At 36.3% G+C, this 27,987-nt stretch overlaps 2 protein-coding genes across 3 annotated transcripts; one reads left to right on the top strand and one right to left on the bottom strand.

The window, feature by feature from the left end:
- Positions 1 to 99: 99 nt before the first annotated feature.
- On the top strand, positions 100 to 13,084 carry LOC140781906 (uncharacterized). The gene is made up of 17 exons (XM_073128198.1): positions 100 to 593; positions 1,810 to 1,907; positions 4,773 to 4,892; positions 5,349 to 5,438; positions 5,549 to 5,664; positions 5,754 to 5,853; positions 6,886 to 6,957; positions 7,028 to 7,075; positions 7,150 to 7,227; positions 7,293 to 7,412; positions 7,542 to 7,647; positions 7,731 to 7,894; positions 8,675 to 8,809; positions 10,695 to 10,825; positions 11,243 to 11,305; positions 11,414 to 11,492; positions 12,427 to 13,084. Exons 1-17 carry the CDS (start codon positions 299 to 301, stop codon positions 12,496 to 12,498), a joined length of 1,887 nt encoding a protein of 628 aa, XP_072984299.1. The 5' UTR covers positions 100 to 298; the 3' UTR covers positions 12,499 to 13,084.
- A 946-nt stretch (positions 13,085 to 14,030) lies between these two features.
- LOC140781692 (uncharacterized) lies at positions 14,031 to 19,406 on the bottom strand. Of its 2 annotated transcripts, XM_073127791.1 has the most exons (11): positions 19,076 to 19,289; positions 18,920 to 18,979; positions 18,347 to 18,433; positions 17,965 to 18,221; positions 16,766 to 16,880; positions 16,618 to 16,686; positions 16,414 to 16,540; positions 15,860 to 16,305; positions 15,518 to 15,642; positions 15,038 to 15,127; positions 14,031 to 14,349 (listed from the first exon to the last, which is right to left on the bottom strand). In XM_073127791.1, the coding sequence occupies exons 3-11, from the start codon at positions 18,365 to 18,367 to the stop codon at positions 14,253 to 14,255; spliced, it is 1,347 nt and encodes a 448-aa protein (XP_072983892.1). In that variant the 5' UTR covers positions 18,368 to 18,433; positions 18,920 to 18,979; positions 19,076 to 19,289; the 3' UTR covers positions 14,031 to 14,252. The 2 variants fall into 2 exon arrangements, with proteins under 2 accessions (XP_072983892.1, XP_072983891.1); XM_073127790.1 differs by lacking the exon at positions 18,920 to 18,979 and having other exon boundaries at positions 19,281 to 19,406.
- Between the last annotated feature and the right edge of the window lie 8,581 nt (positions 19,407 to 27,987).

Below are 27,987 nucleotides of genomic sequence, written 5' to 3'. Positions count from 1 at the left end.
ACATAGAATACTCCTCCGCCCATTAATTAAACTGCCATGATGCAAATAATAATAATAATTATTATTATTATTATTATCGATTCGGAATTTAATTTCTCCGCTATTGTTTGTGGTTGTTTGCGTCATTACAACCGAGAAAGCAGATCCTGTCGGCTGTCGGAGATTTTTCTGAGGTTCTCTTCGCGACTTTGTCCGGATTTGTTTTTTTAATTCCCCAAAAAGAAAACCTTTCTCCGTCCTCTCCTCACTCCACTCACTGTATCCTGCCCGCTTGGAGGATCGGACAGAACGGGCGAAAATGGTGGAATCTATCGAGTTATTGACCAGTTCTTGGCCTCGGAGGTTTCAATCTCACGTTTCGGCGCCGATTCACATCAAGAATCCCCTTCTTTTTAGACCCTTGGGGTTTCTTGCTTTTCCTGAATCGGGTTCGGGTAAGCGCCGGGCGATCTGCTGCAAAGCCATCGACGCGAAGAAGCCGGCGGAAGAGGAGGTGTTCTCTGTGACTTCGTCGAGCAAATCGGATGTGGATTACCTCGGGGAGAGCACCAAAGGGGATTTAAATGTCAAGAAAGAGCATCTTGAAGCTTTTGGTGAGATCGAAACCCTTAAATAATTACTTGCTGGTTTTGTCGAATAGTTTCGCACTTCTATATATCTTTCAACAAAATATTTGGAGAGGACTTCTTTACACTTAAGACGTGTTAATTATATGGGGCAACTACTGCACACGGTTAGCTCATCTCCACCAGGATCTCCTCAGTCCTCACTGATGCCATTTTCTTATGAAAATATCCACGTTAATTTTGTGATGGACTTTCTACTCATACCTGCTGATATAGCTAGTTTATTGGAAGGCAATATAGGTCTTCAATTGAACACCTGAAATTCGGGTGATGAGTGAGCATGTGCAACTGTGCAAGTCATTAATATGATGAAGACGTTAATGCATTATCGGATATTGGATGATTCATTCATAAAGCACATATACATAAAACAGATTTTAATTTTTTTGAGTTAAATAATGTAAGAGGAAGACCTACTGTAAAGGATATTGCATATATTCATAAAGCTACGGAACTTTTATTTGCTATGTAAAATTGGTTTTTCATGCCCATCAACTTGATTACAGATTAAGTAGATTGTAAACTATGATTTTTAGCCTCTACTATGATTGTCTTGATCGATGATTGTTAAGCTACCCGATATTTCTTTCTTTTGTAGGCTGAATAGTGCATAACTATTATATTTTCATCCATGCACATAGATATACTTGTGTGCTTTTGACACTTAACAATTCCTCGTCGTAATCATTTGAGGCTATCATTTACTCTAAAATATATGGAAGCAATGCTTCTGCATCAAATTCCATTTGAAGTGTTGATAGATAATTGTATCTAGCTTACTCCTGGAGATAACTCCGTTGAAGGTGGTCGTAACTTCCATATGTTAATGCTGCATAGAAAAGGTCCCGCATTGTTATCTACACAGACACAGATATGTATTGTCAAGATGGGTAAATAGATGGAGCTTTTATTACTGAAAACCTACAATATTAAAAAGATTCTGCAAGCATTTCCATATGCCAGAATTTTGCCTTAGAGTTCTTGCTTTTGTTTTGTCCTTTGTCTAGATCTAGGATCTTACTATGAAATGGAAGAAAATGTGGTACTCATAACTTCTTAAATTTCATTTGAAAGCTAAACTTCTGAATCATATTTGAACTAGAATAGTTTTTATACAAACACTGGTACATGCTAAGACATTTTTTTATATAGATTTTGTTACTTTTTCTTGCTCCATATGTAGGTATGGATGTTGACGCAACGTTAGCTGGTCCTATAGAAGAAATAGCCTGGAAAGAGGCTAAAGAAGCAGAAACTTTGCTTAATGATTTGGAAATTGCAGTAAGGTTCTACTTAGTCAGCTTGGTAGTCTTAATATTTAAATTGCTATTTAGCAAGCTTTTTCTTCAGTACCTTCCCTTCATTTAAGTTATTTTAGAATAGATTACATTTCTACTTACATCTACGGTGCAATATTTTTCTAAGTGTCTATCTGGTACTCCCATAACATGCTAGTGGCATGAATATCTGGTGAGCAATGTGAGTTTGTGATAAAATGTATTTATATGACATCCTAGTTTATAACTTGTATCAACTTTTCCTTTGGTTCATTAGATATGTCTTTATCTTCTAGCATAGTTGCATATATATGAATTTCCATTTGCATCAATATTTTTTTAAGAAACTTTGATGTTGTGTCCCTTTAAATACTACTGGGGCAAATTGTACTTCCCACCACATATTTGGTTATTTAGTCTGAGCCACAGCATTCTGATGTCTCCACTCTGTCCCATATGTTTTCACTTTGATTCCTATGAAACATCTACTGTTAAATATAAATGAAAAGGAACTATCATAAGGGTACCAAACAAGGAATTTCTGTTCATTTGTAAATAGAAATGCTGAAATACCTAAAATATCCTACCTTTGTTCTTTTCTTAACCTGCCTGGTTGGTATGCCTTATCACTTATGTGTGACCTCTCACACTACGTGGGGCCCACCTGAATTTAAATTAGTTGGACTTAATACCTTTCCGTAAGATCTCGTGGGGCCCACTTTAAAATTAATAGAATGTTAAGTAAAAGTCTCCTAAAACTTATGGATTCATCATACTTCCCAAATAAACTTTATTCTAAGGAACTTGTGGAGTAATCACCAATCCAAAGATTAAGAAGAAAATTTGAAATTAATGATCTTGTACGAAGGAAGGAAAATAAAATAGTAGGATTGTTGTTATTATTTTTTAGATACTTTCTCCCTCTTTATTTAAAGAGTTTTAGTGATGAAACAGACATATTTTCGTAATAGTCTTTTGGATCAAATAGAGTGAGTTTTCCAATAAAAAAAATTTTGTTTTTACAAATGGCGCTCTAATGAACTTTGAATGTCAGATAAAATTTGCTCTCGGGAAAAATCTGTTTGAACGGATCTATCTTGTTCAAACAAAATTAAATTTCGATCGAACGAATTTTCAACAGAATTCCTGCAAGTCTGCAATACTATTTTTCACAAAAACAACTCTTTTTAAGCATATTTTGTTTCATATATATTTAAGAAAATACCTTACACAACACACATAGACACCCAAGAAAAAAAATACTACCTCCACCTCTGGTCGTAGGTCGAGCTCATGCATCCAAAAAGCTAGTGTTATCTTCCATAGTCAAGAAATAGTTGGAGCAGCTATAGGAGCCCTTATCCCAGACATGTCATATGCACAACAGTTTGCATTCTTCAACTAGGGCCCTTTTGTTTTTCATCTCTTCCGCCACATGGGCCATTATCTAAGGGCATGGGTGAAAGTTTCGTGCTTGATAAAACCCTAAATAGAGAACCTGAGGAGGCTAAGATAGATATTGAAGCACACCAATTTCAGCAGCAGAAACATGCATTGTTCTCAGATTGCTCCAATCACGTGCATGTTTCGAAGTTTTGGTTTTGGTTTTGGTTGGTTTCAGTTTTGACCCCTAGAAAAAATGAATATTTTAGGCAGAATATAGAATGGTTTTAGCCTATTGTGTCAAAAATAAATGTCAAAATCAGAAATCTTGGTAGTTTCGGCTTTAACTGATGAGTTTTGGCTTTAGTTTTCATTAAGTTTCAGCCGTTACAATTTCGTCTCGTGTGAAAATTCAAACCATGATCACATGCACATCTCAAGTTCTTTCAAACTTTCATTTAACACTTCAGGCCCCCCAGCCTCTGGTAGCTAGGCACAAGCTTTCTTCATCTATACCACTTTACAGTTTGAGCAACTTGCCCATTTGACAGCTCTCAGGTAAAAAAGGGAGTTAGTAATCAATTCTATCAGTAGATGGAGGGAACAAATAGTCTGACCTGTTTCAGAACCCTTTGTCCTGTGGAGATGCTTTTATGCTGCATGGTCAGGATTTTATGTAACTCGTACTGGCCTTGTGACACATATCTCGGCCTCTTTGCTGTACATCTCGTCCTCTATTCCTCTTTCCCGTGCTTTTGTGCCTTGCCTATGCTTTTGTGCTAGATTATCCAAATACATTGTGGATTGCCCAAATTTTATAAAAGTAAAGGAAGGGGATGTCCAAAGATAACCTGGATTGGGGCCAGAACTTTATAAACGAAATAGAGTTGAGAGCACCATGGTAATTCTATGTGTTTGATTACTTTATCCTGGGGTCATGCTTAAACTTTATGTGTCAAACTGAGAGAGTTCTCTATCATCAAAAGGAAAAAAATGGGTGTCGATTTGGACAAGTCCAAAAGATAGAGCTCCAAGCATAACAATAATTACAAGTTTCCTTGTCAATGATCATCCAAATAAAGGTGCTACTAACATTGAGGCTAAATAATAGAGGGGTGGCTTTCATTTTTCTGACTTCTCTGAGTTGTCATAGATTGCTTGCTTTTGATGACATTTTAGTTGGTCTTTCATTTTGCAGATGGAAAGTTCCACATACCTTAGCATTCTATTTTTGGAATTCTGTTATTAATTAAATTTATTATAATTAATTCATTGTTATGCTTCATTATTCTAGAACGTTAATTCTGATTAATTTATTTCTTAGTGCGTGTAAGTCTTTACTAGTAAGAAAGTGTTATTGTTAATACATGATGTATATGGAATAACATTGATTTCTTCAATTGTTTTTCAGTTTGCTGGACTCTACAGAATATAAATTATAAACAAGATGATATCAATTCTATTTTCTTTTGTATGTGGGATGCAGGACCCATTTTCAGTAAGGCATTCTCCTCGTGGAATATTCTGTAGCAGGACACTGAATCTCAGGTCGATTAGTGTCATTGGGTATGATATGGACTATACGTTGGTTCACTACAATGTTATGGTAATTGCCCACTGACTGATGAACTTCTTTTAACTTCTTGTGATCCAGATGGGCCAGTATTACAGTTCGAAGTTAGTTAAATTGAATCACATGATCTTCCTGATGGGCCTCCATTGAAAAAGAATCGAAGTAATGCGTGCTGATGAATAAATAAATAATAGAGCTTTATTTCTTGAAAATTACCTAAGTTAGACATATCTTTCTAGGACACTATGCGATCTGGGAAATTTGGTATAAAGTCCTCTAGAACCTTCCTGTAATCTTGATTAACATGAGGTTTGATCGTGATAGCACATTGTCACGACAGGAGTGATTATGGTTGCAGTAACTGTGGTTATTATGCAGTATAGGACATGTTGCAATGAGTATGGTTTTTCTCTAGATCTTTAACAAGCGTATCTTTCCCTCTATCACAAGCAGTCTCTTAGAATTTCCAACTCTTTTGGCATTTTGCAGGCTTGGGAAGGGCGTGCATATGATTATGGAATGGCTAACCTTAAGAGCATGGGTTTCCCAGTAGATGACCTCAAGTTTGATCCTGACTTGGTATGGTTCTTAGGTTAGCGCATCATGGTAGATCTTGATACTTTAGTTTAGATTAGCATGAAGTATATCAAACATTGTTTGAAACATCACATATGATTTATCTTCGGCAGGTTATTAGAGGCCTCATTATGGACAAAGAAAAAGGGAATTTGGTTAAGGCTGATCGTTTTGGCTATGTGAAGAGGGCCATGCATGGTACTAAAATGCTTACTACTAGAGCTGTAAGGTAAGCTTGAATTATTCTTATACTGTAGAAATCTTATATCTTCAGTGCAACACTAAAAGAATTTTTTTTTACTGTTTGTGTATGAAAAGTGAGATTTATGGGAGAGAACTGGTTGATCTGCGGAAGGAAAGTCGATGGGAGTTCCTTAATACCCTTTTCTCTGTTTCAGAAGCTGTGATGTACATGCAGGTCAAACGACTTAACCATTACATATGCCAATTTCAGTTTTAGATAGGTCTTCCTTTCTTCTGAAAAATCTTATTGAAGATCCTGGTGTCATATGTAAATAAATTTTTTGAGTTTGAGTGTTGTCTTTTAATTATAATTTAGGAACATGGAAATGTTCCCTTCCAAGCTGAGTAAACTTATCTTGCATTTCTTTTATGTCATATGATCCTAAGATGACCCGTAAGCATTCCTTTTAGTTAATATGAGGCACATATATGGACCACAGTCACAACCCAAGAATATGGCAGAAAGACTGAAAGAGTAGTATACAGTCCACAGCATAGCTGAAATATTTTGCATAATGAAAAATATTTCTTGTGATTTTTTTTTTCTGAATTTGATTATTACTGGGAAGATTAACAAAGAGAGAGAAGTTATGTATAATTTTTGTCAACTTTAAATATAGAATGAGAGCACAAAGAGGTACTCAATGAGAAGGTGTATCTAATAAATAAGATATGCTACGCATTACATGTGAGCGGGTACTGACAAAATATAGGTGCACAATCTGTTACTTCCTTTCTCAGCAATATGGGGTTTGCTGGAGCAAAACCCAAATTTGGGGGTTCTGTGGAAGAGTCACAATCACTTGTGTACTTTAAGGGCCTATACTTGGGCAACTTTTGTTCCCTGCATGTATATTCCTAGAAAAGAATATACATTGCAAGAGACCCTTTAAGTTGGCTTCCATATATTATGTATTTCAAAATATAAGAACATAACGTCGACTAAGTTGAGATAACTTGATTGCATTCTTAAAAAATGAACAGAAAATGCTTCCTTCTAAAGGATGGTTGTCAAAAAACATACCAAAAAAAGTGGGGAGGGAGAAAGTTAGAAACAGGTAAGAGATTTAAGAGAGGGCTTAGGAGAAAGATAGAATTTTAGAAATATTACATTACGTGTTATTTGGTCATGGATTCTGTACTTGCCTCATTTTGAATTTTATCCCCACTAAATTGAGGTTCCTGTAGCCTAGTTTTATTCCTGTAGATGGTTGACAAGTTGGATCAAGGAGCAGTGCCAGCAGAACTTGGACCTCTTGATTATAAGGGGCTATTCAAGGTAAATATGCTACAATCTACCTATGGTTGGTTTTAGTTATGTCAGTTTATAATGTTGCTTTATGCTTCAGGCTGTTTCAAGAGCCCTCTTTAGAGCACATGTTGAAGGGCAACTTAAGGTAGTTCCTATTTGCCTATTGTGTTCCCTGACCATTTCGTATCTGAAAGATTCTCTTTGCTGGTCTATATGTAGAGTGAGATAATGGCACAGCCAGAAAGATTTGTAGAACCTGATCCAGAACTTCCTCTAGCTCTTCTTGATCAAAAGGAGGTAGACACATATTCACCATTTATTAATTATTAATCTCTTTTTACTGATTTGCTCCTCCCTCTCAGGCTGGTAAAAAGTTACTTCTTATTACCAACTCAGACTACCATTATACGAATAAAATGATGCATCATGCATTCAATAAATTTCTGCCTAACGATATGGGGTGGAGAGATCTGTTTGACATGGTGAGTTGTTGAAGTTTCTTAACTTTTCATAAGCTTAGAGGCAGCGGTGCTTAAGTATATTTTATTTAGTCTGTATTCACAAGGCACTTTAAGGAGTCAGGGCATATATTGGAATCTGTCCTTTTTCAGGTCATAGTTTCTGCGAGGAAACCTGAATTTTTCCAAACATCGCATCCGTTATATGAGGTTGTAACAAATGAAGGATTAATGCGTCCCTGTTTTAAAGCACGTTCAGGTGACACATTCTTCAACTACTTTGTGATTAACCTTTAACGTCTTTACCAATGCTAATCTCTGAGCACATGTTTGGTTATGTAGGTGGTTTGTACTCTGGTGGGTGTGCTCAGATGGTAGAGAAATCTTTAGATATTCATGGTGATGAAATCTTATATGTTGGGGACCATATTTTCACTGATGTAAGCCAATCCAAAGTTCATTTGCGATGGCGGACAGCATTAATCTGCCGAGAATTGGAAGATGAGGTTAGCAGCTGGCAGATATGGATATTGCACTGATGTCTACCATCTGGTAGACATTATTCTTGATAATCTTGCAATTCTTGGACAGACTACAATATGCGTATAACTAACTTCAGTACTTCACTACATTCTGCAATCTATATCGCTGTCAATTGCAGTAGTCATTTACTATTATTTCATTTCTGCCGGGAGCAAGAATAAGAATATTAAACCCCACCCTATTAGGAGAACCTGTCATCTTTATTCAGTATTTATTAATAAAAATGTGGTATAAAAATTTAAGATACTTCATGCCATTTTGAGGCATGCTTTCCAAAGTTGGCTGGTTGAATAATATCAGTCATTTTTCAATGTTCACTAACATGATAGAATTCTATTATACTTACTGACCCCCACATAGCTGAAGAGTTTAACATGAACTGCCACAAGCACATAGAAATCAAATGATATTTTTTTCTTATCCGCCCACCCTGTGTTGGTAGCTTATTGGCACAGCATGTGCTGCTTGGCATGGTACCATGTTGACACAATATTTTCACGATGGCTTAGCGTGCTTGGTATAAGACTAGGCCGTGCTGGGTTCTCACTAACATGCCACAAAGTTCAGCATGGGCTGTACTGCCTGACATATGAATCCATGATTATAAACACTTTATGCTTTTCCAAAATTCATCATTACTAAGAATCAGCATATCTTGAAAGAATTGTTAAGTTACTACTCTAATTTTTTATGCTTCTGGTCTGAGCACAAGTTGATTATTTTCTTTATAATCCCTTTTGCAGTTTGACTCACTGATTCGTGGTCGTAGTCACAAAGCAGCTGTTGTAGAACTTATACAACAAAAGGAAATTGTTGGGGATCTATTTAATCAGCTGCGTCTTGCACTACAACGGCAGACAAATTATCGCCCAGCTCAGGTTAATCAGTCTGCATATACGTAACACTTATGTTCTTATTTCCATTTTCTTTCAACTTTTCCTTCAAAAATATATTATCATATTTCTGTACCGAGCAATAAGTGAACCTATGCGCTGGATGTTGCAGACTAGCAACTTCTTTTGTCAACTCATGCTAGTCATTCTTTTTGTATATGATATTCACGGTATCGCATCTTATTTATGTTCCTTTAATATGCTGCAAAATCTTGGACCTATGCTTTGATCTTGAGCATCAAGTCACTTTAACTACGAGTCCTCATTGGTCTCATGGTTCTTTGCTTTTAGCAAATAAACAAATGATTTCCTCTGAGACAACATAATTTTCTGATGAATGAACACATTACTCTTCTCACATCTGGATTTATTTTGAGAAAAAATAAAACAGAAGAACTAGCAGATCAATAAAGTGGGCTAACAGATCTTTTTTGTTTTTTAATGTTATGTTGAAACTTCTAAAATGAAGCGGATATCATTCCACCCGTGAGTTTGGCATGTAATCATGTTATATTGGACATGTGAGTCTACACGCATAGATGGAGGCCTACTATCAGACTTGTTTCACGTTGACTTAATTATAAATGTGTCATTGATCTTAGTTAGACTTTGGTTAGTTAACTTATGTCATTTTCTATTTTCCAGTATTTTGGTCTAATTGGATTGTTCACTTAGGATTTCATGTTGACACTATAAATAATCAAAAGACATTGTGTTTAGACAGTTTTTGATGAAATAAAGACGACTTGAAGCTTTCTCCAAGGATTTCATGAAGATCTCTTTAGGTGTGAGATCAGAAACCTAAAGTGCGAAACCTAGGTTAATTTTTTCATAGATCCAGTATCTTCTTTCGTTCCATTTGTGTTCTTCGACACTTCCAGGACATAGCAAGGCTTCTACAGCTCTGTTAAGAGTCCGACCTTTCAAATATTTTGATTCAGACATCGTCGGCTTTCAGATCAAATCTTTTAGATTAGATTCCAGATTTCATCTTTAGATCTTAGTTTTATCATGGGCTTCCAATCCTTCATTGGATTTATCTCCTCATATTTTTCAGACTCAATTAACAGGTATAACGACTTGTAACATTCTGCTGGACCTCACATCTGATTTGTTATCCTTAGATCTTGTTGCTAGTATCCCTTACATCAAAACATATGTTCTCACATTAATCATTTCTTACATTAGCTTTTGCTGGAATTTTCTAAAACCCATGAATTAACAGCACCAGAATCCATAGAATTGTCTATCTGTTAGTCTTCTTTGTTAGTAATTTGAGCAAAAGACCCTAGTCAGAGGAGGTTTCCTTGCTTCCAACATCATTCTCTTCATAGCGAGGCATCTTTCTTGTGATCACATACTATAATATAGTTTTATATATTTTTATTTAGAGGACTTCTATTTGACTAGTTTGTGTTTACTTAAATTTTTTATTTGCTGATTTCTCTTAGTTTAATCATTTGCATGTTTGCCCCTCATCATTGCCATACCTATGTTTCCCCATAGCTATGTTTCCCTCTACGAGCCTATGACATTGCCTGTTCCATTTTGATTTTGTGCACCATACAGAATTTTCCATTTTAACCATAATGTGTCTTGTGCACCATACAGCCTAGCTTTAAAGTTTAAACCAGATGTTCTTTTCCATTTTGATGTCCACATCAATTTGGAGGCCACTCATTGGTATTCTTTTGGTAGAACCATTGAGAGGGACCTTCTTACTTGCCCGTTCTATCCGTTTCTAATGACTAATGGTGTGATAATGCTAGTTGGTACTTTGTTAGTTAAATAACTCTTTTGAATTTAACTAGACATCTGATTTATGTACATGATACTAATGTTGATATGAATTAAATATGGCTTCTTTCAGACACTTGCCGCAACTAATATGGATGACCAAGAATTGACAGAGAGCATGCAAAAGCTACTGATAGTTATGCAAAGATTAGACCAGAAAATTGCACCAATGTTGGAAGCAGATGGTGAGCACTTCAATAAAAGGTAACTAAATCCATGTGATGCCAGAAAACATAATCCAGTATGTCAGCTGCTACACCTGCTACACATTTCTTGAGAAACAGCTGCTACAAATTTGTTTTAAATGATGATCTTAGGACCCATTAGAATGCTCACATAAATTTATTGATGTTGTCATGTATAATTTAGCATGCTCATTTCTGAAGATATGCTGTTGTTAACAAAATTTCTCATGGAGAGTCTTGTTACCCACAGACATATCATTTCTAATACTATGTAGGTGGAATTTTTTTCTTTACACCTTGAAAATGGTAAGAGTTGATTCATTTAATGTACTCAGGTCACTTTCTCTCAACTTATATGCCTTATTAGTCTGCTTTGTGAAGATATGTTACTTAGAAAAAGAATTGCCAACTGAGCAGTTCTGTCTGTTCTTTTCAGATGGGGTTACTTGTCGCGTGCTGGCCTTTGGGATAAGAGCCATCTTATGAGGCAAATTGAGAAGTATTGGTTCATGAATTAGTATTCTCTTCCATTTTATATAGTCTAGCAACAAGGGTAGTTTTTGGAACTTATGTGGACTATTCTTTACATACTCTTTCCTTCATACAGGTATGCGGATATTTACACATCCAGGGTTTCAAATTTCTTACACTACACACCATTCATGTACTTCCGATCCCAAGAACAGGTTAGAGCAGCCCTAATTTTGTCTGGGTAGCATTGCTTATTATCTGCTTCTAAGAATTGATCCTTTTAATGAAATACAGAAACTATCATGCATAATTGGTCGCATGTTTTTTTGTGATTTTCATTTGTACATGTAGATATCATACACAATGTCAGATTAGATAACAAGCATAAATTAAAAAGTTAAAGGGAAGCCTGAAGGCTTTGCTTTCCTGTTAAGGGAAAAGGGAACCTTACATACTATTTTGCTACAACAAATTTGAGCGTCCATTATGTTGTAGTAGCTTACTCCTTCACATACAACTGTGTTCTATTAATTTGGAAAATAAATACCACATGCAGCTAGCCTGCAAATCCCTCCTCTATCATTCATCAGAGTAACAGCTCGAGACTGCAATTTACATAATGAATTAAGTGATAGGGCATGTCTCACTGCATTGTTCCTCTCTTTCCCTCTGAAGCCTTGGCCCCTTGGCCATGATCTTTAAAATAATTATTAGGTATTATGGAAGTCATCTTGAAAAACTTCCTTTATGGTTCAGTTATCCAATTATGGAGCACTTATGTCCTCAGCATTTATAGAACCATGTATATGCTTAAAAATCTTTTTCCTTGTAATTAAGAATTGAGCACTTTGTTAAATGAGAAATATTCTGATATGGGGTTAATGCTAGCCGGTTATGCCAGTCTCTAGCATTGCTTTGATTGGGAGAATCAGTACCTGAAATTCTGACACTAAATTTTTTAAATTTATCTGAACTTGTCTTGAACCTGTTGCTATCCACAATACATTGTTAGTCTAATCATTGCCAATTTTTCATATTCATTGCTGATCACACCATGAATTTAGCCAGTACAATATAGTCATTACTTATTTTGTTCCACTTCACCATTTCTTTGCTTCTTGGTTCGGCATTTTCTCCACTATATTGTAGACACTGGCGCATGATGCACACTCGTACTCTTCTGGAGGTATTAATGGAGTTGCAGCTGATGGTGCACATTGATCTTTTCTCTACAAGTCAAAGTTTATCCATTGAGGGCTATGGTTCATACTACATTATCACAAATAAATAAAGAGTCAGGAGTTAATGTTGTTCTTGATGATGTGTTAACTGTAAATATTGAGCTTGATGAAGACTGTCAAGTTGTTCCTCTTGCCGTTGTGTTTTTGGAAGAAGCGTAAGATACAAATGGTAGCATGGGCATGTTGAACTTACCTTCGGTTACATAACGAAAAAAATCGGAGGGATCAGCTCACACAGCTGCAGCTGTTTTAAGCAACACTCCAATTCTCACAATGCTAAGATACCTGTTCAAGATCAACAGACTAGTCTGCATAGTTTGACAAACGTTGATATCAAGTAAAGTTGGTGCATCTTGCATTCATGGTCGCATGTAACCCATGTATTGTGCTGTAAAGGGTTGTTTTCCATCCAAAAGAAAGAGGAGATTGACGCATCATATTGTTGAGAGATGTTGTTTCCTATGTTTAAGGATGTATGGTTAGGCATTACCAATCTTGTTGCTGTAGACGGACGTTGCGCCTTCTGAGAATATTATAAATTTGGATGAGTTCTGTTCAAAGTACAATAGGAACTTCTCTTAATTCTTATGAAGGAAAATGCTCAAAGCCAAGTTCTCATAGTACAACGTAAGGTGATGTAAGAACGCCTGAACTCGCTTTCATTCCCAACAGGCAGAAAAGGTTTTTTTTTTTCCTTCTTTGTAATAACTTTCTTAACTCCCGCTCATTCTCAACACGTTCATGTAATGTTTAAACCTGCCAAGACCAAGCATCCATCTAAGAACTGCTCGATATTTACCGTCCTATCTGGAATATGCTTACCGTAGTATTTTCTCAAAAAATGTGCTTAACATAGTAACCAGCAGACGGTTGGTGGCATTCGTGATACTGATGGAGAACACAACATTAGGTCAAAAGGAAAAAAAAAAGTTGGCATGTCGCTGATTTGCATATGAGGTATTCCAGATTCAAGATAAGCCCAAAAATGCAGAGAAACGAAGGGAAGTAGTGGGCTACAGACACCACATTTCAGGGATTAATGTGTGTAGTCTGTGTAATATAGTAATTAACCTCTTCTACTATCAAGCCAATCAGCACGAACACTTCAATGATAAAATTCGAAGAGTGCATGTAGCCTTTATAGGCTTAATTGCAATTTTTTCTATGATCAACTCCGACGAACTTTTATGAGGATAATTCACTTGCTTATTGATTTATTAAAACTTTCATCTACACTAATGCTGAATAATGAATCAGCTTTTATGTTAACTAAAAGAAGCTACTAGTTTAACAAGTCCCTATTTGCTATGACGGATCACTTCAGAAGGGCATAGCAACCTGAGTTTTGTCTCCTTACTTATTGATGATTGAAGTAGTTATTTAATACTCATGATTTGAAAGTCCTACTGATCCGGATGTTCTCCTGCAAGTACGAGGTTTGCAGAATAAACTGCTCTTGTGACTGGACTGGAAAAAGTCAAAACTTCCCGAATTAAACTAACAGACACCATATCAAATCCCACCTGAAATCAGCATCCACTAAGCACAATAAGCTACATCCTATGAATAATGTTAACTGAATCTTCACACTGGTAGAAAACAAGTAGAGATACCAAACAAATTTCTCATAAATCAAAATTACTGACCCCAGAAGGCAGGAAATTATTCCATCTGCCATTTAACAAGCATAAAATGGAGAGCTGAGAATTGTGTAAGACAAATGCTGCATCAACTCTACCGCAACTTTTGCTTCTTTCTCATCCTCTCTCTCCGCTCTTCTTCCTCAATAAGACGAAGCTGCTCTTCATCCTCCTTTCTAGCAATCTTGGAACTGCAGCATTGATTAAAAAATTATTACCAGATCCATCATGAAAATGTTACTCAAGTAGTATTAATGTGTTTCTTAGCTTCTCCGCTGGTTCTTCCAGCACCATAGCTAGATAAAGGGTCTGTCCAAGGCTCCAAGTTTGAGCCAAACAAAGTTCATTCCAGCCTTAACTGGATCAGTATAGGTAGAGGCCAATCTAAAACCAGAAAGAAAGACTAGGAAAATATCTAATTTAAGACTGGAATCACTTGTTTTGTCAGTTTGGGCTCTAAGGGTCAAATTACAGCCAATTTTCAGACCCTAGAGATGCCCTTCAGGTCCCTATTGCTCCAGTCTCTCAGGCTTCTACCCTGTGGACTTGGTAAATATAAGTCTTTCTCCACCAGTGGTTTTGAATCCTTAAACGATATTTTTAACATTTTGGGTGAGTTCATACATCATACATATGTTTTCAAATCTTTTAGATTTTTATATCACAAAATCTGAAATTTATATATAAAGAAAGAATACTGAATCCTTGCAGCATCAGCCAGTACTAAAGTATATCGCTTGTTAGGCCTTTCGTAAGCACATGCATTTAAAAGATCAAATCAGCAACAATAACATAAACAAGTTAATGCAATTAACCAGGCCACTTCAGTTAGCTGCTGTCTCAAAAAAAAGCATTTATTTAGAGCAAAATGTTCCATACCTTCTACGCTCCTCTTTCTGTATTCTATCGAAGCCAACTTCCATGTCACTATCATCTTCATCCATCCCCCTGTATTTACTAGGATCATACCTACACAGAATATATAACACATTAATTCCCAAGTATATATCATTCTCAATGGATCTATAATATTGTTCTCAAACAAAAACTTTTTCGTGTAAGAAAAAAAAAAACAGTACAGAATGGAACGCTTCCGTTTTAAGACACAGGCCAAAAATGAACGTGGTTTTCATAAGAAAAAAAATGCTTGAAAATCTCTACAATCAATGCCCATGGTCTATAATAGAACAAATATTGTAGGTTAGCTACAATATATATCCTCATTCAAGACTTTAAAGTTTAAATTATTAAATGAGCTTATCTTATAGCTTAAACAATATTGAACTGGTTAATGCTATTATAGAATTGGATGATGGTGACATCTAACAATGCAATGAAGAATGACAACAAGAACAATACCTAAACATCTGTCTGATCATTCCTATAGCAAATTCACCATCTTCATCTTCATCTATATTCCTTTTCGCAGGCCTTTTCTTTAGCCGGTCATCATGCTTGCTATGTGAAGAGATTTGCTTTGACGGCTTCACAAAACAGCAAGTCAGAAGTCAGAAAGGTACAGAGAATAGCATTCTGATTAAAAAAATTACATAAGTAAAGAATCGATTCAGCGAAAGGAAAATTCATATATGTATGCAACATCTGTAGTTGCTTATGTATAACCGTAATGTAATAATAGATTAAGTATTCCACTAGCATTTAAACAAACCATAAGCATGCATCAGTAGAAGAAAAGTATACCTGAACTTTTGAGGAAGGCAAGGGCTGCTTAAGTGTTGATTTGGCTTTAGCAGGTTCTTGAGGTACTCTTCTTTGTTCAGAATAATGACTCTGTGTGGAGGCATGGGGCTTTGTAGACATGGAAGTCTGTTTCAAACTAGGATCAACAGTGACCTTCCCAGGGACCCTGTTTGTACTCGTGGCATGGACAGGAATCTTCTGGGTTAAAACCTTACTTCCTGCAGTCTGGCTCAACCCATTTCTAACACCACCATTAAGCACCTTTCTAGGATCTCTTGGTACTGGCTTATGTCTGTTGACAGGAGCTTCCTTCACAGGCCCCACCTTGGTCGGCATGTGCCTACTTGTGGAAGACAAGTTTTTCAGCCCATGGCCCTCAGGTACTAACCCGGATGGTTTCTTTGTTGGCATCTTGTTCTTCAATGGTGAGTGCACTGATCGACCATCTTCCACATGAGGAGAAACCTGTATAAGTATCCTCTATGAAAAGACCAAATACGCTTGAAGCTTACAAAACAATGTCCAGATGTTAGGGCACTACAATCAAAACATACCAGATTTTGGAACAGCAGCATTTCTGGGTGCTGGCTGCTCCTTTGCAGGAGAAGGAAGATCAGCATCATCAGAGAGTAAAAATGAGTAGTCCCTCATGTCTTTTAATGTCTGAGCTTTCTTTTTTGCCTAAGAAAGGAAAGAGATTTGCATATCTGTAACACCATGTAATGCAATAATAAGGGTGCAAATAATTGGTTCCATACCTCATTTACAACTTTTGGTTTCTGGTGATGCGAATATGTCCTTATTTCTGAAGTTGAGGGATCCCTTTTCTGCAGAAAAAAATAATCTTATATTTCATGTTTCAAATTAATGCTGAAAATTTGAATACAAATGGTCCATTGAACATACACTAGAAGAAGTCGAAGCTTTAGACACAATATGCTTAGTTTCCCTTATGGAACGGCTTTCTTCAATAACTCGTGGAGCAATAACAGGCTGGGAAGGGCCAAAGAAGGAGCCAAATCTGCAAAAGTATTATTTTGTATCAGCGAAGAGCAAGTTATCCTATCAAACCAACTCTACTAAGAAACAATAAACAGCTCCTACATGTAGAGTAGTCAAATAATAAGATAATAAAGCAACGCAACCATTCAAAAGATTCTCCTTGTATACCATGCAAGAACTCTCCGCACTCTTTTACAGCTTAAATGGCATTCACTGAAAGTTCGTCCTTATTCTAGCCATAATAAGCTTGTGGAGATGGTTGTATTACATAGTTAATACTTAATAAGTTCAGCAAATTAGTACATGTCAAAGACTCAAAGTCCCCACGCATGTTGTCACCTAGTTATCCAACTTCTTGAAAGATTGTGCATTAAGATGATCGACAAGTTACACGTAATGAACTCCATAAGAGACCAATTATATAAATCAATTAGTAAGCATGCCAGGGAGAAGAGCACAGAATAATGACTAAGAAATACACAGATTTGATAAGAAACGGCTGTTTGAAACCATCAGATACATAATACAAGACATTGCGCCAACCAAAAGTCATGCAGATTGGTTCTCTGATACTGATGAAAAAATCAATAATGTCAACAAAGTAACTTACGTAAAATGAATAAGCACAATAACCCTGTCAGAGCATATTGGTAGTCAAGGACCTAAGATGGGTACATTTGTTACTCCCTTGCAAAACTTCTAACATTTTTGCTTCACAGAATAGCCCCTTTAGCAGGATATGAAGTTCTAAAAAGTGAGGCAACTAAAGCATAAAATAATCAGCATATGTAACAAGAGGAAGGGAACTATAGATAAAGGAATTGACCGTAACATAGGCACATAACCGTCCTATTAACTGTAATCCTTGTCAGACCATCTTTGTTATGGACATGACAAAAAGGTTACAGAGTATTCACAACTAAAATATCCCAACATTCTAATGTATCCATAGCTGGCTACTGGCATCCTTGTAATGATATCAATCTAAGCATTGCCACTAGTATGTCTGCTTTAAAATAGTGTTAACGAACTCATCCATGACATTTATTAATCAGCATGCACCGAGGAAGAAATAAGTATTTATCCCAACAGAATAAACTCACTTGTCATTTGTGGTGCCGCTCATCCTCTTCTTGTCCTTAGATGAAGATAAATGACCAAAAGAACCAGCACCCTGTTTCTTCAACTTTTGTCTAAATTTATCCTTTAGCTTCTCCCTGAGCTTGAGAAAATTCTGTTCCTCCTGAGTGGGCTTACGGGCTTCAGGTTCTTCTTCTTCCTCGGCATCTGAAACTTCCTCCTCATATTCATCATGATCATAGTCTTCCTCTTCATAATCATCAACTCTTTGGTGAAAACTCTACACAATAACAGCCAGCTAGTTATCGACATACTTGTTGTTCATGAGCATGATTGGGGAAGTAGAAAAACTAGGGCAAAGTTATAAACATCAACAGGTAACTTGATCACAGATTAGTAACTCACAGAGCTCTCGTGGCCCCTCATTAGTTTTGTGGTTCCCAAGGAATTCCCAAGCTTACTTTCAGCCCAGTAACTCAATAAGAGTACTTCCTGAAGTTAAATGAAAACAAAAATCAGCAAAGATGCAAGGATAATCAACCACGAAAAAAAGAGCTTGCAAATTCTGACTAGACCATTTTTACAAGAGAAATTTCATAGTTAAATGGATAAGTAGCCATCGCAGTATACCAATCTCACGTTGATCAATACAGCAGTCAGTACAATTGAGATAAATATGTAAGCTTCCAATGAAAACGCTGAAATCTGAAATTTTCTACAAAAAATCAGATTGCCAGGAGGAATGTAAAATTGAGGGGATTTTAACTGCAAACCAGACTGTCAAGATAAAAGTAGGAACTTATAAAATGGTTTTGATCTTTCCATAGACAAAACAAAGAATATTGTGGGATTTCTCTTAACCAGAAAGCATTATCCTTTGCAATTGTCTAACAACGGTTTCATACAGAACAATCGACATGCTATCAGAATCAGATCCGTCTAGAGATCTACACGCATTCCTTCATTAAATATACAAACCTTAGCCCAGAAGCAAGCATCTGTACGGCTGAATTCTTTAATTTTCCCCAAACCCTAATTCTGATCCAAAATACCCAAGTCAGCCCCAAGCCCCCAATCCCATCAAAACATATCGGTGCAGATCACAAATGTCAGAAGATTAAGAATGACAAATACCTAAATCATTAGGAAATTAAAGATAAAACGCTCGAATTGGAAACCCCTCCTTAACAAATCGGTCAGAACTGCAGTCAACGGAAGAATTCAATCCCCGGCACCCACAGGAAGAAGAGCCGAATCAAGAAACAAATTGCCTAGAAATTGAGAACCTAAATACGAACGAATAGGTAAAAAAATAGAAATTTCCAGGGAAGAGAAGTACCTGATGATCGAAGACGAGAGGGTTCGCAAGCTGCGGGAGATAAGAGAGAAAAAGGAGCGATGCGATTTCGATAGGGGCCAGACCCTAGAAGCATTAAAGAAAGGAAAACCGAGTCCTTTGATAAATGTACTCCACCAATTCGGCAATACGTCCAAAACATACCTATAAAAACGACGAGGTATGGTGCGTAAACCTTTCCGGCCAGTGTGTGAATATCAGATGATGAGTGACGCGTGGCAATTCTGATGGACGTGTGTGTGCTAATAACTACGGCTGAGATTTCATCATGGAAAAAAACAAAGCATCCGCTCCAACGGTGTAAACTACGCCTCGCGATTCGTGCTCAACGCCTTCCACGATGACCAAGTGCAGTGTTGAAGGGAAGAGGGATTTTCCTTCTTTCTTTCTTTTTTTTCTTTTTGGAGGATAAGCGTAAAGAGAATCTAGATGGATGTCATGTATGTTGCTCTTGGGGTCAGATAATAATGTGGTTAATTTCATCATTGAAATGTACCAACAAGGAGGTTTAACATAATATGTATGAGGGCGGCTAATTAATTTGCAGGCATGCATGCATGATATAAGTTATAGGTAGGTGTGATTGCTTCCCAAAGTATTGAAACATTGGATAGTAATTAGTAGTACCAAAAGAATTATATCAAATGTGTCGTGTCAACAAAACCAAAATATCATAACACAGCATCAATGCCATAACAATATTTCGACAAATGACTCTGAGAAGGTGCCATTACCACTTTATTTTTCCTTGCTTCCCCAATTCCACCTTCTTATAAACAAGCATATCTTAAATGATAGATTCGGAAATTACTATGACCAACCGAGAACTTAAAACATCAAAGCCCATCTATGTAAGATGCAGCCTTGGACCCAAAAGCCCAGCTCTGAGTCCCACAGACAGGCCCGAAACAGTAAAAGGTCACATCTTCGCCCCCTCTCTCTCTCTAGAAGATATATCTTCTTGGCATATATAGGGGAGAATATTGTACGTGAGTTAGGCTTAAATGAGGTGTCTATATAATAACTCAATTGCTTTACTTGAAAGAAAGGGCAGGCATGTTTTAGAGCACATGTGCTACAAATGTTCCTCTCAATCACTCTCTTTTTTGGTTAAAGAAGAGGGTAGCACTCCAATAGGGGAAGATTTTGGACTCAACCCAAGCATTTAGAAGTGACTGCTATACAGTGATCATTACTTGTAGTGTAGTTTAGTTACTTGAAGGATATATTCTCAAGAACATTCAATGACTCATTTACTGAAACAATTAATTCTACTTCTAACAACCAGCACTCACTGTATGAGCTACGGAACAGCATGGCAAAATAAGCATCTTTAAATAGAATAATTTTGTACAAGGAGTCTATATTTCCATAACTTATTAGGTGATATTTCACACTTACAATTATTAGGAAGTAATCCTGTAATATATATATATATATATATATATATATATATATATGTCCGCAAGAAGTAAAAACAATAAGCAGTACAAAAAATGATATGCAAAAGTGAAATAACTTTGGATTTAACTGCGCTCATCCATGTCATCTTAAAAAAGAAAAGAATAGCATGAAATGACCAAGTAATTAACTTAAAGATAGCATCTAAAAACAAGGAACTTGTTTCATGCATAACTAATGATAAAATTAGCTTTATATGCTATCCAATATATTTGATTACTCGACAGGTCTTCTATTAATCTGGTAAGATCCTGAAAATTTGTTGTCCAGAACTAGCTCATTAATTGCTTAATTAACTTCACCAAGTAACCTCCAGCAATGTTTCATTCTTCCCCCACGCATCACTTCACAAGCCAACAACGTAGCTTTCACTCTCTTAGTTATATATATTATTTGCCTTTCTCTTGTTACTGCTAACTTCTTGTTGCTTTCTCTCCAGGGCACATACATAACAATAGGTGTGACTTTGATGCAAGAGAGGGACAAGCAAATTATATACATCCAAGTAGATGTAACAACTAATTAATAAAAGTTATAGCTTTGTATGTTAATTCCAATCTTTAGGACCCACATCCGAGACTTAAAGGGGCTCTAGTTGCTTTCCTTCCTCATCAGCCTCATATGCTTCACCAGAAATATTCCGTTGTCCTTAGCACTTGCCCCATAATCTCAAAAATAGAAACTTAAATACTTCCACGTGTAAAAATAATCTTTTTTTTTTAATTTCTCTTCTACATATAACCACTAGATCTAGTATGCCAATAGTCACAAGAACCGATGTGATTGGCCCTAGCAATGCTAGGGCTAGGGTTTCGAGATTTTTCCCCTTGCAATAGGGGCTTTCACTAACCGTCGTGGTCTGCCTCCCCTCCCCTTGGCTACGCGGAAGGACCGGATAGGTTTTCTCCCTCCCTCTCTTTCGATTGGTTACTTACTCTCTCCCCCTCCTCTCCTTTCTCCTTGCCCCTCTTCTTTTCTCCCTTCCCACGGCCCCTCTTTTTTCCCATTGTCATTCGTCGTTGTCCCCTCTCTGGCCAACTATGCCTCCATCGTCTGTCATGGATCTTGCCTCTATTTTGGTTGCGGTTCTATCGTTTGCGCCGAGGGCGGTGGACCTCGCCTCGGTCCCTTACTCATCCTTCCACCTCGTCACTGCTAGGTTGGCTGCCATGGACCTCGACTACTCTGGTCCCGGCCCATTCGTGCAAGCCACCTTCGCCCTGCCTGTACCCCTATTGCCTCACCCCGTTTCTCTCTTTATAACCATTCAATTACTATGGGTACCAATGAAGCATGCACATTTTAAAAATATAGGACACGGACACGACATAGGACATGGCAAAAAAAAAAAAAAAAATATATATATATATATATATATGGTAAAAGTTTGTAATCTAATAGTGTTAAATACACATATATCAAGCTGTAAGAACTAATTTAAAGAGAAATATGTATTAGAAATTTAACAATTTAACAGAGCAGAGATGCTTTAACATAATTTAACAACAAATATTTAAATTTAGTATAATTAATTTATCACACTAATTAGAATTAATATAAACAACATATATCTAAATTTAAGCCCTAATGCCCTATCAATATAAAAAAAGAAAAAATAAAACTATAAAAGGCTCTAAAGGAGAGCAGAGGCAGTGAGAGAGAGAAAGAAATAGAGGAGATATTTTCGAGGAGGGAGAGAGGGAGAGGAGCTACTTGCGGGGAGGGAGAGAGAGAGAGAAAGCAGAGTAGAGAAGCTGCTTGCGGGGGGAGAGAAAGAGAGCAGAGAGGCAGTGAGAGAGAGAGGAGTTGCTTGCGAGGAGGGAGAGAAAGAGAGAACATAGCAAAGAAGCTGCTTGCGGAGAGAGAGAGAGAGAGAGAGAGAAAGAGATAGTCTCGCCGTTCGTCACAGCCATCCGTCGCTCGCCTCTCTTTTTATGTATCAAGCTGTAATTGTTTAATAAAACTAATGACATGATCAGTATGACTATTTTTCAAAAGAAAAAGATGCCAATAATCAATTCAAGAAAATAATTCTTTTAGAGTGTATTTAATTATGATTCTTTTTCACATATATACTTCCTTTGATTTTTTTTTTATTTTGTGATACATAGACCCTAGACTTATTTAGAATATCTCAAACACTCCTTCCATTAATTTTTCATAGATAAAGCGAGTCGGTGTCAAAAATAATTTAGGGATCAAACTGTAATTATTTGTATATATATGCATGATGAATATGCAAGGTTAAAATATCAAAACGTAAAGATCAGGGACAGTTGGGAAACTTTTGTGGTCCCTCTTTCAAAAATTAGACAAGTGGCTAATGGGTTAAGTATGCAAATTATTATTATAACGTATTCATGTTAGTTTAATTTCTTTTGAAAATATTTGTGTTCCTTAGCATTTATTAGTCCATTAGTTATCTTACATGTAATCTGCATATAAGCCAGAGTTTTTGATTGTCCAGGCATCTTAATCGTTCATATATATATATATATATATATATATATGTATATGTATAATTGTCATCTTCAAGATATGGATTTTTAGGTGCGACACACTACGCCAAACGTGTGTTTATACAATAGATCTAGTTCACGTTCACGTGTTAGGAACTTAGCTTACGTAAACTTGGGCAAACGAATCAACTTCCAATCCAGGAGTTTGTCCGATTAGGTAGGGAATAAAGGACACAGATTTCAACATTTACGACTGCATATTCTCTCTTAGTTTATTTACATTACATTATATTACGTAGATAAATTAATTAGTTGAGCTAGCAATATTATATATGTTAGCTAACAATTGGACGGACGGACGGACGGACGGATGTGAAACACGTTTTATATAATAATTATAATCGATCTGAATTGGCGGTTGCTAGATGATCGACTTTGAAAACAAATAAAAGGTTCAAATTAATTCATGCTATACCCATATATGATATACGTCAATTGTACTCATTTGATCGGTCAAACTACCTTTTTTTCTAACGCTGTTCTTTCTCTAAATTTTTCGTGCATGTATGTATATCTTTCTCTTGGGTTAGTCAACAACAAATGGGAATAAAGCGAATGGGAATAAAGCGGCTAGTCTGGTTCATTTACACTAGTGAAAGATAAAGACAGTAATTAATATTAAATCAGATATATAGCAATAGGATGTATTGTAATGGTCTAAGCATGGATTCCTCTATTATTTTTCTTTGTTGCCAAACACTTTTTATAATTAATACTTTACAGAGAAAATTATATATAGCTAAACATATGTGTACACAAGTATTCAGAGCTGTTGAGCTAGTTGAAACAGAAGAAATAACATATGAATAAGATGTGCTCCACCATAAAGGCTTATTAGGTACGAGTACAACATCTCTCTAGTTTATTTAATTCTCACGTGAAACATGCATGCATTATTATTTGTTAAATTTGAACTTGATTCTCAAGAGGAATTAGGCCAGTTGACCGTCACGTGTTGACTCATAGATGATGGAAACAAAGTTCGATCCGTATTCACACCTGCATGCCTCCTCCAAATCTCTAATCTCTTCTTTTTCTCTACCTAGTACCGTACTATATGTATGTATGTATATATATATATATATTAAAATTTTGAAAAGCTAATTGTACAAATATTAAACTAATCAAACTTGTTAATCTTTCTAAATGTACAAGAAGGGTGTTCCTTGGGTCCTTATTTTGTAGACAATAGAATGCTGTCACGCAAACTCATGACATCTATTTAATTTATTACGACTGCATGCAGTAGTTAGTAGACACGTGGGACATCCGTCGATCGATTGATCATCTTCCCCAGTTAATTACTTTTAAGTGCAAGCATATCAGGCCATATATATCCCACTCTAGCTATTATAGGATAAAGACGTAGAGCATTTGGTTTGAAGAATTGCAAAATCAAACGAGAAATTTTTTTGGGTTCATAGCATGTTCGCACAAATAGAGATCAGCGTTCGAATGCACCTACGAAGTTTGTAATTTTTGGACTTTCGTAAGTTTGGATAAGACTTGAATTTAACTCTATCTTGGAGATCATATATAAGTATTGTGATGCCCTAACTCTAAGTTAGTTGGTGAAGCAATTTGAAGGAGAATTCTTAAGGCTGCATTGTTTTTTCAACCAACAAGGTCCGACTCTTTTACAATACTTAATATTTCGTCTTAAGGGCTATTTAGACGAAAGATCAATCTCGAGGGCTACTGAGGTTGGATATCAATCACGAGAAGCGGTGAATCGTGGATTCTAGTGACTGCTACTATTCTAGTGATTGGTTTTGTTTCGAGTTTGGATTCGTAGTTTTTTTCTGTTTGAATTTTTTCACATTAAAATCTTGACGTCCATCTTTGCTTTTATTTTTTAAATATTTCTTTCGCTTTTTACTTAAGCAAAGAAGTGTGTCTATTTCACGTATAATATTTAGTTTGAACATTTTAAAAATGAAGTTTTGGGCGCAATAGTACATTAATTAAAGTTGACAGAAACAAATTTAAAAGGAGGGACCAATGATCGTACTCCATACTCCATAGTCTATAGTCTATAGGATGATTATTGATAGGAGCCGAGTAACTGTTAACTCTCTGCGTTGGCTTATTGCACCGCCTCTGTGATGAAATTAAGTTAAATGTGAGAAAATCTCCAACCTTACCTACTGCCTACTGCCTACTGCAATGTTTCAAATATATACATATATTAAAAAGCTAGCATTCAAACCAAAACCAAAACCAAAACCAAAACCAAAACCCAACCAAGGAGGAGCTATTTAGCAGCGTCCCGTCACCGCGTTTGCAGCAGCCCGCTCCCATGCAAAGCACGAGCTGCACATAATGGGTCCCACCGGAGAAGGGCCAATCATCTCGCAGTGCTGTGGGCCCTGTCGAACGTGCAGCTTCACATGCGACGTACAGTGCGGTGGGGCCCGCTTGATGTACCAATTTTGATCTATACGCGGTCCATCCTTTGCCACGTCGCTAGGCCGGCTGCTATCTCGCACGGTTTTGCTCGCTCTCGAGTCTCGGGCGAGAGAGATCTCCGTGCCTTTTAGCGGGGAAGGTAGTTTGTGAGGTAGATGAGATCGGATAGATAGTGCAGTGCACCGCCAAAAAGGCCCCACATTGGCTAAACAACGCATTACCAATGGGAGCCGGGCTTCACTTGGATTTGTAGTCTCTTTGCTGGTCGAAATGGTGCCGACTGCATGGACCATGCATGCATCTATCACTTCTCCGCCACACAAATAGTACTCCAAATATATATAATTTTTGGACTATTAACATTACTTCTCTTATGCTTATAACTTTCAGCCAAACGACAAGACATCCAAAATATTTTTAATATCTAATTTTATATCTATAGTCTTTATATAAGTATATGCACAACAAGTATCATGGAAGTTGATAAAAAAATTTCAACAAGTGTTTCTAATTAACCACCAAGAAAGTTAATCCCGAGGTGCCCCAGTAGCTTTAGTTATCCAAATGGCCCCAGTATTTTTGGCTACCTCCACTCCATATTTAAAATCTAATAAATTGTATGGTTTTCTCAAACTTCTTTAGCTAAAACAGTTAAGTGGCCAGTTACTCGTACCAACAACTCATAAAACTATTGCATGTAAGCTCAAATGTTTTTCCTAGTTAGTTTCAAAGATCTGGAAAATTTAGCGAATAAGAAATAATTTCTTTAAAATAGTAATTAAATAAAAAAGAACAGAAAATAGTTAAGTAAATTATAATGATATATTAAATTATTATTCATATGATTTAATGTGAAATTTTGAGAGGGCCCTAATTATTATATCGGTGTACAGCCCTGCCCTGCCCATCACATCTGATGTGTATAAGTTGAACAATTCTTTTGGCCTTGTTTTCCTTGCTTTCTTTTTCCAATATATTAATTGAATGGTTCTTCTGACGATTGAAGCCTGGTAAAAAGTCCCCAAAATATGAAAGCTTAATTAGTGTCAAATATTGCAGGATGACTTTAACTTATCGTCGCGAAGCTAGCTTATTAATTTTATTGTCATATTTAATCTTCATCCAAAACCAAAGCGCGTCACAGGTGGTTGTCCTTTTCACTTTAGCTTAATTTTTGGATAAGAACGTACACCAACAATTTACTTGCATTACATTCTCCAGCTACCGTGTCCGTGGTATTCCAGGTGCGACTAGCTAATTCAAGAGCGAATGCGTACTAGTTGTGCATCTGGGGACTTATGTTTTTTTATTAATTTTTTAAACAGATTAGTTAAGATGCTAATGTTCCTAATTAAATATTTGATGACAGGGAGAGATAATAAATACAACTCAAATAAACTGATATCTAAATCATTTTATTTATATTATATATATATATATATATATATATATATATATATATTTGATAATTCGCAGCTAAGTGGAGGCGCATTTTTGAAATCCAATATGGAAAAAAGGTTATTCTACTAATAAAAGTGATGTTTCTTTGTCATAAAATGTATACTATTACAAAGAAGAAAAAGCACAACAAAAAATAAAGAGAGAGAGAAAATTGCTGCATTGACAATCTCTGTTATATATGACCGAGCAATATTATATATATATATATAAAGAGAGAGAAAACTAATCAGTTGCATGACATGCTTTGCTTTTATTTAAATCTTTCAACTCTTTAAACAACCAATAAGGAGATGACCGTGTCATCTTACGTTGGTCCTTTTCAAAGTTGAAGAAGATTAAACCATTTTCTCTTACTGTATTCAAATATTTTTATCAAGGAAGGACACGTAAGGTCCTCGTATAAGTGCCTTGATGAATAAATTATGTCTTCTAAATGTTAACAGTTCATAACTAAACGTGCCTTTCAAACAGCTCTTATCTCAGCCCTTTTGCCCTTTTTCACCTTACTAGTACATACAAGCCGTTGATTAAGAAAAATAACAGGAGAATTTTTTATTTAAAAAAAAAAAAAACTAATAGTTATGTGGAACACATCTTCTCGACAGTCGTCACAAGCCATTATGGCCCTTCTTATATCTCTATCTATCCGAGTAATAATTTTAACATATATAACTTATTACTTATACCCTCCCTTGTTCGGCGCGTAATGGATAAAAGTGTCGGAACCTTGATCGCATTATTCTATTAAAACACTTTGCTTAAGATGAGATAAGGAGAATAATAATTTAGCCAGCCAGTTACCTCGTCCTTCCTTAAAGAAAAGGGCATTTGGGTAAATT

Source organism: Typha latifolia, chromosome 2 (genome assembly GCF_019914945.1).
Source record: "Typha latifolia isolate L0001 chromosome 2, TyphaL0001v2, whole genome shotgun sequence".
In the NCBI taxonomy this organism is placed as follows: domain Eukaryota; kingdom Viridiplantae; phylum Streptophyta; class Magnoliopsida; order Poales; family Typhaceae; genus Typha; species Typha latifolia.
Note: the sequence above shows the minus strand (reverse complement) of the source record. Positions and strands in the feature narration are given on the sequence as shown.